Below are 13,173 nucleotides of genomic sequence, written 5' to 3' on the forward strand. Positions count from 1 at the left end.
TGCACAACTCCAAGAAGTGAAACCAAGGCACAGCTGAAGAATCAGAGGCGTTTAGGCCTAAGTTGTTCAACGTTTCCAATACCAATAAATGGACGGGGATTTGCTGTCACATTTATACTTCTCTGAGTCTCCATGTTCTTCTGAAAGACTTCATGCTTTCAAATACAGGCTGGACAAAAGACAGGCATTTTCAACAGCAAAAAGAGAAGTGTTCTCTGTGAAAGAGGCACTTAGTTGCAAAAACTGCTTGCCAGGAAGGTAAAGGGAATACCTAGTATTTATTTAGCATGGGAAGGAGATTGGAGATGGAACTATACATACTCTGCAAACACAAGGACAAGAGCTCTTCAGCTCAGATAAAAATCATACGAGAAGCTCATTTCTCTTGTGTAGCAGCAGATTAAAATGCCCACCAGTTCTGGATTCTAAACCAACAGAGGCAAAACTACAACCCTGCCTATAGCTCCTCCTCAGCTTCACTGAAAACTAGATTAAATGAAGAAAATAAGTCACTGTTTGGTAGAACAAAGCCTTATTCAACATTTATTCTCAACTAGCATCCTAAAAATCTCCCCTACTGGCTTGAAACCAAGGCCCATATGAGGGTCATGTATTTACAACGCCATTAGAGGCACTATTTGGTAGGACTGACATTGCAGGAGAAAGATGAGAGAGAAATGAAGTTCCTGCATGTCCTCCTCCTGCCCCAGCTCTACTGAGCACACTTGCTGCTTTTCTACGTGCCACAAACGTCCTTCTCAGCACCACATTGTCATGGGTGGCACGGGACCACTGCAGTCTGGCTCCTCTGAGCAGGCTGCCGCCTTTGCACAGCGCCTGAAGAGCTGGCTCTGCATGAGGCAGGAGCTCTGCCGAGCACCCTCTTTGTATGAAGTGCACAGAAATAGCTGTCGTGGCCCTTTCTACCCCTGGTGTCGGAATAAAATATGCTCGTGTCATACCCAATGACCTTCAACAGGATCACGTTTAAATCATTCTGACACTAACCAAAAGATAGAGAACTTGGATGATGATAACCCAGTGGAATACTCGTGCCTTCTGCTCGTCAGATCGAGCTTCTGAATAGTGACTTGTTTTGAGACAGCCATGGAAAATTTATCTGCCCATCAAATGCTTTTGATATGCTGAAAGGCAAGATGTCAAACCACATGCAGCCAAACACGTTATCCATCTATTCAGGAGGAAAGATCCATCTACCTGGGTTCTTGCCATCACTGTTAGAGCCACCCCCTTCTCTCTCACCTGAACATTGATGATGCATATTCAGTTCCACTGTGAAATCCCATCCCTCCCTCTTTTTCTGAGAAACATTTTTCCAAACACTCACACAATACCAGATTATACTGAACTTCCTTTGGACACTGCTCTCTTCAGGTAGTCAAGTATATTTCAAAGATATTTTGTGAACAATCTGCAGTGCAACTTCATGTTGCACCTTGGGGAGGATGGGTTATTTTACCTCAGAGAAATGACCCTATCATGCCAGAAAACATCTGCAAACTGTACCCACAAAAATCATCAACAATTAGAGATGCACAATTCACAGGGTCTTGAAGGATACATTAGTTGTATAGACAAGGTGAACAGATAACTGTTCATTATCATCAATGTTTTATTTGTACAGTGCTATTCCCGAATCAAAAACCTCCCCCCATAATTCACAGAGCATTTCCTTTTTTTCTGGAGAAAGCAACTTGATAAACAGAACAATAAATTAGTGCCACCTAGTGGAGTTCAGAATGTTAACCTGGACCAGCTTTCAAATCCTACCTGTCTTTTACTGCGTCTGTAATTTATGACCTCTATAAATACCACAGTAAAATAAAAGCAGAAATAACAACAGGTCTTCCCTGCAGCACACACAGCTAACCAAATGTACCAGTGTAACATGCATTTAAGTCTTCCACAACTTCCAGGAATCTGCAGAAACAGCAGTTGAACCCTGACACGTGCCCTTACTTGATCAGCATCTCATCTTTCCAGCTACTGAACATGCAGCCAAAAGTTCTGCAATCTGAATATGGGCCAAAAGGAAAATCAACAGAAAAGTTCATCAGAATGGAAAAATAAATTGAAACAAAATAAAAAATCAATGTATAACTGCTTCCAGAAGCTTTGAAAATACAACGCATGGGGAGGTTTAACACAGTGATATCATTGCACCCTATTAAAAATTGACCATTCCTGTGTGATTGTGTAGTTCCCAGTTTTCATCCCTCTGCAAGGGCACCAAAATCATTTTTCTGACACAGTTAAGTAAGAACATGGAATTTCCACCGACTACCATTAACCCACCAGCCACTGAGTGATTTCAAGCAACATTTAGGTGAGATTCCCTACCAGTAGGCTGAGAACAATAAGCCTCACTGCAACACACATCTTGGTTAACACTTATGTGCAGAACTGGTTTGAAACGTGTGTAAAAGATACCAATACCCCACATTCACAAAGCATACAGAATGCAAGGTGATCATCCTTACCCAGTGATCTTCACACAGGACATGAAAGAAATACAAGGCAGAATAAAATCCAAAAGTACTCCAGGCACTTCGCCTCACTTTCTCTTAACAACTGCCTCTTAGAGAACAAATACCTCTCAGCACACTGTGTAATTCCTACAGCTAGCTGCACAAAAACACCCTGTAGCACAGAAATGCCATGACTCAAATGAGGAAAAATTAAGAGGGATACCGTAATGTATTCTTCCCATGTCTAACCTGATAATATAAAGCAGCAGCGTAATCCAAGTTACCCCCATTTCACAGCACCTGCTTCCAATTCCCATAATTGTAAACAAGAGAGAAGTGTGGAATTAAGTGCGCTCACCAGAGCATCCTGGAAGACAACATGCGCAGATCTCATGTGTAAAAACAGAAGGCAATTTCAAGGGCATTTGTCCAGCACCCAAAGATGAATGTGTTTTTCTGTCTCATACCCAACCAACAGAACGCAGTCCAAACAAAACGGGAACACGTACCTCAATCTCAATCTGAAGATTGCCCTGTGTGGTAACGCATTGCCTGGCTTTTTGAGAAGCACTAAATATGATTATTTCACTTTCCATTGATACAACATCATCACACTTTATGTGATTATAAGCAGAAGTACATGTCTAACCATAATGCAGTGCTAATATGCCATCCTTTAAAAAGTAGGAGCTAATTAGTTGGCACTAAAAGTCATAAGTAAGGTTAAAAAATGAAAAATACAAAAATTACTAATTTCCTTGAGAAGAACCCATGCAAGCAGCCAGCCATTCCTTCTTGTTGGTGTAAGCTATGTATTCTTTTCTCACGCATCCACATTTCACTCATTTTGCAGAGGTACAGAAGGCTACAAACTGCACAGCAGGTACTTCAAAACAGCAAGCAGAATTACACATGGAATGCTAAGATTACAGTCTAGATGCTGAAAGCTAGAAAATACCCAAGAGTTGCAGAAAGAGGTTAATGTTTGTTACCGTTTCCACATAATTAGGGAGTGAATTGTACTTCCCATACGTAACAATTATTACATTTTCTTTTGGATACTGTTGTATAGGCTTGCATTTGAACCAAGTATCCGTTCATGTCACAATTCTTCCCAATATTCAGATGTTCTAATAAAACTACTGACTCTGAAAGAGCTTGCATTTACGTCATCACTTAGCTCAAATGGGGAAATCTTGTTAAGTTTATATCAAATATGTAAATGCAAATACTTTAAAATGCTTCTGGATCTGACACACTGTCAGGCAGAGATATTTTTAGTTCTAATCCATTTAAAGTGCTAAATTCCACAGGAATAAGCAGCATTGCTTTCACTCACCACTTCAGCTGAATTCACTGCAGTCTTTGAGGAGGAAGAGATAAGATAAAACCATCCACCTGATGGGAAAATATCTTACTTTTTTCTTTTTTTTTTAAATAATGTTTGCAGGTACTTCTGTATGTCCCAATAAACAATAAACCAACTGCACTCATACACAAGGCATTACAAAAACACATGAACTATGCCGGGTCTTAACACGCAAAATAATTTAGTGTGGAATTTGCTACTTGTATCTCAAGTTTTATTTGCATGTACTGATCGAGCTTCATGAGAAGCACTACCACAAATAAACAAAACCTCAGGAGTAAGGTCCTAGTTCTTCTCTAAACCTGATGCTGTGACTGTAGCTACAAAGACACAAGACAGAATCTTAAGTTCACGGATAACAACAACCAAAACAGAAAATAAAGGTGTATTTTTTAAAAAAGTTAACCAAACCAAAACACTTCAGTATGCTGCAAATTGTCTTCTGGCAGAGAGACCAAATGAAAGAATATGGGATGTGACAGGTGTTAGTTTGGTTAATGAATTACTTGATGATGTTCAGATTTGTGAAGAGGAAGATTATCATTCCTACAGCAGAACAGAACGTGTGAAATACCACAAAATGTTGGCAGCCTAAGTATTTTCATTACTTACACTGCTACCATCTAGTATTTCTGAGTAGGAAAAGATCATTATATAAATCAATGCCCTCTACTTCTTCCTGAGAATCCACAGCAAATCATTATTGCACACAGCAGGCCCAGTGAATTGTAGTGTGCGCAGTTAAGGCACGTTTGGTGTGGAAAAAATGCTTCTTCATTAGGCTATTTTTACCTCCCTTTCCATTGAAGAAAAATCTCTGTTTTTTCAGCAGGTGTAGAAAAGATCACCTCAACGCACTGCAGCTCACAGGAATGTCCACGTAGGGGAAATGCAGTCCTTGGCCAGCCGGCAGGTTTACATGCCCTTACTAGTGTTGTAACTTCTGCTTAGCCCTGAAGTAGTTGGGCCGTTGGACTCAGTGATCTTTGTAGGACCCTTCCAACTGAACTGGTTTATTCTATTTTCAATGATTAGACAAAGTGACTTTTATTCTATTAAACAGGAACGTGTCACTATATATCCTTACTGTGCAATTCATGGTAATCTGAAGCAAAGAATGGCAGCCTTTTCCTAGCTATAAATACAAGCAAACAGAGCAGTTTGTAGCATTCTTTGCAGTACTTTTTCCATAGAGCACAAACTACTCTAAATTTGCTTGTAGTAATTAAGTATTTTATTAAATACTCATTTTGGAGGAAAATGAGAAAAATGATAGAGCTAACCAGCAAAAGGGAATCTGCAAAAAGCAATGGCAAAGCATGGGAGTGAATCCATATTAAATTAAATCTCTACTCCATATGCCAAACCTCTTCTTAGAGGTCAATGAGTTTTCTTAAGCACAACTCAGCTTACAGACCAAGGCTGAAAAATCCTGCTAGTGACAACAGGAAGAAAAACTGAACAGGATTCGTGTCTCTCCGTAAAATTCAGTAACGTTATAGATTTTCCCCTTACAATGACTTCCTTAGTATCCACTCGATCTCGCGAACTAAGTGTCTGTAAGAAATACACATACACATTTGTAACAGTATTCCACGATGACTGTTTTCCTCTAACAAACACCAAACCGCCAGGGAGTACATAATAGATGCTGAACACCTTCACGTCACATCCCACAGATCACAAACAGATTAAACTCCAAAAGGATTTGGGGAATTGTGCAGTAATTCTTTATGTCTGTTCACAATCCCTAAAAGCATGTTATACTTCTAAGAGATTATCTTTTGAAAACACCACAATTGAAATATGTTTACAGTAGTCTGTTCTTTTGAATTTTGCAGGCTTATAATAATTTAATAAGTTACTTGGACAAGCAGCTGTTGATTATATTTTCTAAAATGGTATACACAAGTGTCTGATGACTGTTTCTCCCAGTATTAACATATTCAAAAACAGAAAATCAAGTTCTTGAAAAATCATAATTAGCCAATACTGTCAGCATGCATTTTGCATTCTAGATCATGAACTGCACAAAATGAATGTTTTAAGCACATTGATAAGTGCTATTTCAACACCCAGCAACAGAGAAAGATTTTAAATGGATTATTTAAAAAGCTTTCAAAGTACACAGAGGTTGACTGTATAAACGCGTTGTTTTATCATAACAATGCCACACCTTGCACAACCATCCAGTAACTCTAAATTCATTCTAATTAAAAGATACCACAGATGAAAGTAGCATTAAGGTTAGTTGTATATATTATTTGCTGCTACACTTAACCCGCGAACGCTGCAAGTGCTAAGTGCTGTATCTAAAGAAAATAAATGAACAAAGCAATGGAAAGCTATCACCTGGGGTTTTTTGTTTTTCTTCTAACTATAGCTGAGGTAACGGCAACACAATACAAGCAAAACTTTTGATTACATACGTCACAAAAATCTTTCCATCTCTATCTTGGAATCTCTGTGCTTGTGCATGCACACCATAAATCTGTCCTTCTCACTAAAGTACAAAAGCTGTGAAAGCAAATCAGAGAAGTGTTCTTCCTGTCTTCTTGCTGTAATAGCATTAGCAAACTGACGCTTAAATCCTCATGGTCACAAAAACAATTAAGAAGCAAAACAACAACAAAAAACAACCATCTGTTCAGCTAAAAAGATCATTTTGTATTACAGAAGGCAGCAAAACCACCCAAAACTCCATTCTTGCAATTAATTTCTGGAAAGATTTTTACAGATAAAGCAACTTGACCCCAGCCAGAATACCAACACGAGATTTCTCTCCTGTCTTTACTTCAGAGGAGAACTGTTTCTAAACCTCCCCTGGTTTACACTACTTCATTCAGCACCTTGTCAATGCCATTAAAAGAAAACTACCTGGTATTTTTCCAGCTAAACAAAATTAATTTCAGTGTAAGAAAATATGCCCAAGTAGTTCATAATTCAAGGATAAGCAAAAGAAAGGAGACACCAAAGATTTCAGCAACAGTAGAGCTCAATATTATTGATTAAACACAAGCACATGATAACATCTTTGGATCTGGAAAGTAGAGCAATTATATTAGTTAGCCCAGCTACAATTTGTCCCTTCAACAGATGTCTGTATTTCCTCATTGCCATCAGCATAAACATCAGCAACACAGGAATTGATTTCAATTCACCTGTACTTCAAAAGCAGAGGCTGTTGATGATACTCCTCATAACCACCACAATCACAGACTCAATTGGCACACCAATGTTCTTACTCATTGTGCAGCAGCTCCTTTCAAAATCGAGTTCCCACTGCAGTGGAAAAGATGTGTATTTATGTACACCACGTTTTATCTGTACATCTTCCCATTTAGGATACCAAGCGAAACAGTCTGAGGACTATCACTCAGTGAAACATCTCCAGCATGTCTCTTCAGACACACAGTTTCATTTGTAGGTAGTCTGTGGAGCCAGAAGTTGGACTCAATCTTTGTGGGTCCCTACCAATTCCAGATGTTCTCTGATTCTACAATTCTACCATCCCCAAGTTCAAGTTTCAAAATCTCAAACTAAAAATGGTGCATGTGTGTGCTTTTGTTTTGGCTTGCTCTTACTGTTTTGGTTTGTTTTTTGAGACTGCCAGACCTATCTTCCCTGCTTAAATGAGGACATCTAACACAAAAGAAAAGCTCACCTTCCCTAAATTTGCAGCCAGAAGACAAAAAGTGCAAAGCGAACAAGACTCATTAATGTGTCACCCCACTTTCCTCCACAGTAACAGCTGCGGTAGTGTAAAACCACATTACCAACGGAGTAGACAAGCCCTAAGAAATCTTGTTACACCAAAACATGCAACCTGAAGATGACCCCCGTCCTCACATCTCCCACTTATTTTCCAAAGGTCTCAGAGGCCTGGTGTTTAGGTCACTGTATTCATAAAAGGAAGGCACTAAATGTTTTACTAGTATTTTAATTTAAATCCTAATGGTCTGAAAATGCAAGGAGTACTTACAGATTTAAAGGAGAGGATCTTGCATCCTGTAGATTACATCATACGACGATGAGTCACTCCCCTCTTAACCCTACCCCCAGTGCTCAGCCTCCTTACAAGCCAGGACTGCTCCACATGAAACGCGATGACCAAATGGGACTGTTCTTCCACAAAACACTGCACTAATTCTCCTGCATTCAGTCTTTCCACTTGAATGGAATAAAAACCCTTTTCAGAACAACAATTCCAGTTCCCCCCCCTCCCTTTTTTTTTTCTCAGGCACACTATGGGACTCCTCAGTGCATGCACAATGCAAATAAGGCAAACTTCCTTTGAAAGAGTGATTAATATGCAAAGACAGCCTGCTTTTTAGTGGGATGTGAAGAACCACCAACAAGCATTTCCAAATTCCGAGGTTTCTTCAATTATTTCCTCTGTTTATTTTAAACATCAGATTATGCAATAATACCACACATTAAGACCAATTTGCCAATATTATGTAAACAATACCAAACTGACTGCTCATCTTTTGTATCATATTTAAATGCAGCCTTGGATATACTAGCTAGGGAGGCATCAAAAAAAGTAGGATTTAAATTTGACTGCATCCTATGTCTCAGTCTTCTTGTTAAAAAGATCTCATTTATAAATCCAGTGTAAATAGTTGCACCTTTTTTTTGTAAAGAAATGTGCACGTATTTGTTAAAATAAAGCAAGAAAATTTTACAAAACTAATTTCTGTCCCAATATATTACAATTCCAGTAACTTTTCAAAACATTTTTTCCAGGAGCCATCTGAAAAGCCCATTCAGAGTTGAAGACACCAATTTTCTATTTCCATTGGTTAAAATTTTCATCACAATTTTTCATCACTTAGCAGCAGCTCAACTACATCACCTCTGCACAACTCAGCCTGGAATCTCCTACAGCAAGAACCCTGCACCTCAAGTGCCAATACAGCATACAAAATCAGGTCAAAAGGCAGTCTAAACACATTAAGTATCCCATTTCTTATTCTTGCCCTTCACTTCACACACTTCCCAATCATTTTGCCCAGCTTTAAACACTCCCTTCCCCCTCTTTGGAAAGGCATTTCAAGTTAGTGAGCGTTGTAAACTATTATTAAAGTAACCAATAATTAACGTTCCTGTTTACCTTAAAGATTTCAACGTTGATAGGTATCAGTAATACGAACAACAAAAAATCAAAGTAGATTAAATCTTTCAACAAGTACCTCCTGCATCCCTTTTACAGCAGTACCTGCATGAAAACCACAGAGCCGCTGGGCTGGGGGGGCTCTGGGCCAAGGCCCGAGCAGGCAGAGGCAGCCAGAGCCCCAGCAGGTTGCCCAGGACTGGGTGCAGCTGGGTGCTGGTGCTACAACAGAGGCTCCCCAACCTCTCTGGGCAGCCTGTCCCAGGGTGCAGACACCATGCTGGGTCCCGTTGGGTTTCTTGTGGGGATGCAGGATGTCATGTCGGAACAATCTCTGCTCCATGATTCCTGTCCTGCCGCTGGGCATCATTGAGAAAAGCCTGCCTTCCTTCTTCCCTCCCTCCCATCAGGTATTTACACTCATTCAGATCCACAGATTCTTCTCCTAGCCTTCTCAGCCTCTCCTTGCACAGAAAACGTTCCAGTCCCCTCACTGGACTCTCCCCAGGAAGCCCGTATCTGTTTGCTGCTGGGGAGCCCAAACTGGGCACAGCACTCCAAATGTGTCCTCACCAGTGCTAGGCTCTATAGGCAGATTTTAAGGAATCACCAGACCTTCAGACTTTTAAAAGCAATTAAAATTGAATACTGAGAACTCTCTCTCTTCATTGACAACGATCCATTTGTTCTAAAGGTCTCAAGAGTAGACTGTAAAGAGAACAAAATAATTTAGATTCAAGAAATTATGAGACTGATGACTCTGGAACACTTAAGACACTGAAGAGTTTCCTTATGCGTGTTCTGTCCTAGCAAACAATAAGATGAGAAGGTGATGGATATTTAACTCAGGATTACAGGACTATCAGGAGGTAATCAGGACTACATTCACTCATTGCAAGTAACTCTCTCCCAAGGCTTTACTACTTCTGCATTTTGAAACCTCACATGGCACTTTGCCCATTGCCCTCTCAAAATATTCCCCAGAGCCCTGGTTCCCAGAGCAGGGAGCAGACGATACAGCTTCTGAAACATCTATTCCTTGGTCTACGAAACAAATCTCAAATATGTTCTGTTCAGAATTCAAGTGCCTTTTCCAATTTTTCCCTCGCATCCTTCTACCACGTTTGTACTAAATCAAGCAACTCCCAGTTTTCACAACACATCCCGCGGATCTCTACAGCTGTCTTGCCATAAGACATGGGATGGAAATAACTGGAGGATCAACCACAACACGTATCACGTTACTGTCTCTAGACTAAACTTAATTTTCTTGCATCAGATTTACCGGCACAGGACTCCATCCGGGCTGTTATGAATTGCTGGCGGAAATAGCCGTAGGGTCAGCTTCTGTCATCCCCTGGTTTTGGGTCCCTCGGGGGCCTGACTTCAGGCCAAATGAGGGCACATTTGCTACAGATTTCTGGGGGCAGATGTATCCCCTACAGACCTTCAGTACCTCAGGAATCTGGACAGGGAAGAAACACAGAACCTGTCCTGCAGAAAAGCTGAACTATCATGGGCTTATGTGGAACACTGGAACATTTCTCTCTCCCATTTCTAAATCCGAGGTCTAATTTGGAATATCCTGTAGGAAGTCGAGGCACATTCATCTTCAGGAGCAAACACCTTGTTTCTTCAAATGTAGCAGGACTGCCTTCCTTCTGATGCAAGTCACAGTTGACTTACAAATCTCAATGGCAAGCTTCCTAAGTATCCATACCAACTATTCACTTTTTCAGCGTGATGGCTTAAGAATTTGGGCAACTCATCCAGCTCAGAAGTACAGTACTATGTGAATATTCCTCACGGTTCCTTCCTTGGTGTAGCTACTGAGGCATGGTTTCATGACACCCCTCTTCTTGTTGGAGAAGGATGGCTGCTTAGGAAGCTGAATGACGTGTTACTGCAAAGATGATCATTCCAATGCCTGCTGTGTGTTCATTTCATTTGCTCCTATCTCAGGGTCTACAACAACTACGTATTTTCAAACCCCATAACATAAGTCATTCTTGAAAGCAACCTACAGACGTTCCACTCTATCTGCTTCCAAAAAGCGCTCCTACAACCTAGAATTTGACTCACTCCACTTTCCAAAACAGTCTGGCAGAGCTCAGCATTTCCTCAAAACACGTGTTGGCGGTCACCAGCTACAAGAATGAAGCTCAGAATCTCCCGACACCACCATGCAGAGGAAGGAGCTCCATCACTGCATCCAAAGCCACTTTCATCCCCAGATTTGCCTCCACACTGCAAATAAAAACATCCCTACCATGCAGAAAGCGAACTATCTGTGGACCAAACTTGGCAAATTACAACTCTGCTATTCTAAATCAATTTGCACGTGCTTAATTGGGCAAAACCTTCCATTAAGAGCTATTCCAAAAAAAAAAAAAAGCTTTTCCATCAGCAGCTGCCTAAAGATCTGAAGTTACCAGGACTAAGGCCACCAGATTTCTCTGTCCAAACCATAGTTTCTCAGAAGAATCTTTCATATGGATAAATCATGTGATAAAACAAAAGCAATCTCAGATGAGAAGGCCAAAACCAAACCTGTCGGCTAGTTTGGGTCATTTTCAAACACATCATCATCTCCCCTGTGCACCCCAACACGTTTTGACACATGCTTTTCTTTCATCTCTCCTTGGAAGGTCCCGAAGCCACAGGTGTGACTCACTGTGGATAGCAATTACCTGCTGTCTCATCTTTCTCTTATACAGATACAATGAAAACCATCAGATTTGAACCGTAAGTGAAAAAAAAGTATTCTAACCTGTAGCTTTCTATCTGTTCCACTTCCTTTTGGGGCCTGTACTGTACACTTAACCCCACAAAGCACATCTCATTCCAGCACTTAGCAGGAGCTCAGACACACGAGGCCAGGGTATTGGGAAGACCCCAACAGCCCCGTGTGGCTGGGGGGAACTTCAAAAGAACACGCTCCGAATGAGCAGCTGCACTGGGAAGCTGCATTTCAACCCCATGAACTGAAAGGGCATAATGGCACTGCCCCAGCCCACCTCATTTACATCCCTTTGCATGAGCCAGGGCTTTAAACTTCGGTGATGTGTTTTCCTAAACAAAAGAAGCCAGAGCCAGCATAGGTCTGACCTTCAAATTTGCTTCTGTGATTTTCATGTCTAACAAAAGTCTGTTCAGCGGCTCTTTTTTCCCCCTTGAGAACTGGAGAACACGGATGAAAACCAACACACCCAGCCCCATGGAAACATGTGCAGGACAGCGCTCAGAACAGTGGAGGTGCCTGGGAGCTGTGGACACACCCGCAGCCAGGTGCCTCCCCGACCTCCTCCCCGTTACAGAACGCCAGTGCAGAAAGACAGAAGACGCAGTTTTGTCCCAGCTGTTTTCAAGCTTTCATATTTACAATTGAGTTCTGCTACTTAATCCATCCCACTTTGCAGATCTTTGTGAAGATATAAAATGAGGAAAACAAAGACACCATTTTTCACTTCACCTCAAAAATGCTGTAATGGACCTGACGGCTCCCTGGGTAAAAGCTGTGGTACACGCTTCCAAAGGACACAGCTTCTCCCCAGCATGGTTGAGTTGTAACATCCACCTCACAATCTGCGAGTTGTGAGTACAACAGAATTGTGATTGACAGATCAAATCCATTCGGAAGTGCATTGCCCTGCAAATCCAGTACTTCAAAAGCTACACACGAATGCACAAAGAAAAAAACCAACACCAAAATCACGCATTCTCTACAGAAATTATCTCAGCAGATGTGCGAAATAACGAGCAAAACGCAGCACAGCCTTTTAAACGAGAAAATAAAACGTACTTTTGTCTCTTGCTAATGCTTTCCTCTGTTCCTTGCAGACTGATGGCAACAGATGCATTGCTCCTGCCTCCTGCCCCCATCGATTGGTTCTGCTCTGCTGTCAGCCAGCCAAGGCAAACCCATGGCTACCAAAAAAACAACCCCCAAAAAGTCTAAAACATACTACCACAACCACCACCAAAAACATTAAAAACAAACAGCCAGGCCACTCTGTCCCAACAAGAAACCCATCACTTCTCCCCAGTGCAAGCAGGTCTATCCGTAAAACGTTTCTGGAGATGAGCCGAGAAAAGGGAAGGCACTTTCAGTCTGGAGAGCAGCCACAATCTTTTAACACTTAAAAACAGGGTATTCATTCAACTACTGTTATATTAAATGTCCTTTAAAAAAAAAAAAA

The 13,173-nt window shown here is 41.0% G+C and overlaps 1 protein-coding gene across 9 annotated transcripts in view; it reads right to left on the reverse strand.

Annotated features, from left to right (window-relative positions):
• NCAM1 (neural cell adhesion molecule 1) overlaps positions 1 to 12,849 on the reverse strand; it is a 102,719-nt gene extending 89,870 nt beyond the window's left edge. For all 9 annotated transcript variants that reach the window (XM_072027756.1, XM_072027751.1, XM_072027755.1 and 6 more), the window contains exon 1: positions 12,777 to 12,849. In XM_072027756.1, coding sequence (XP_071883857.1) covers positions 12,777 to 12,834 — 58 coding nt within the window. In that variant the 5' untranslated portion in view covers positions 12,835 to 12,849. The remainder of the gene's footprint in view (positions 1 to 12,776) is intronic.
• Between the last annotated feature and the right edge of the window lie 324 nt (positions 12,850 to 13,173).

This window comes from Anas platyrhynchos, chromosome 25, assembly GCF_047663525.1.
Source record: "Anas platyrhynchos isolate ZD024472 breed Pekin duck chromosome 25, IASCAAS_PekinDuck_T2T, whole genome shotgun sequence".
NCBI lineage: Eukaryota > Metazoa > Chordata > Aves > Anseriformes > Anatidae > Anas > Anas platyrhynchos.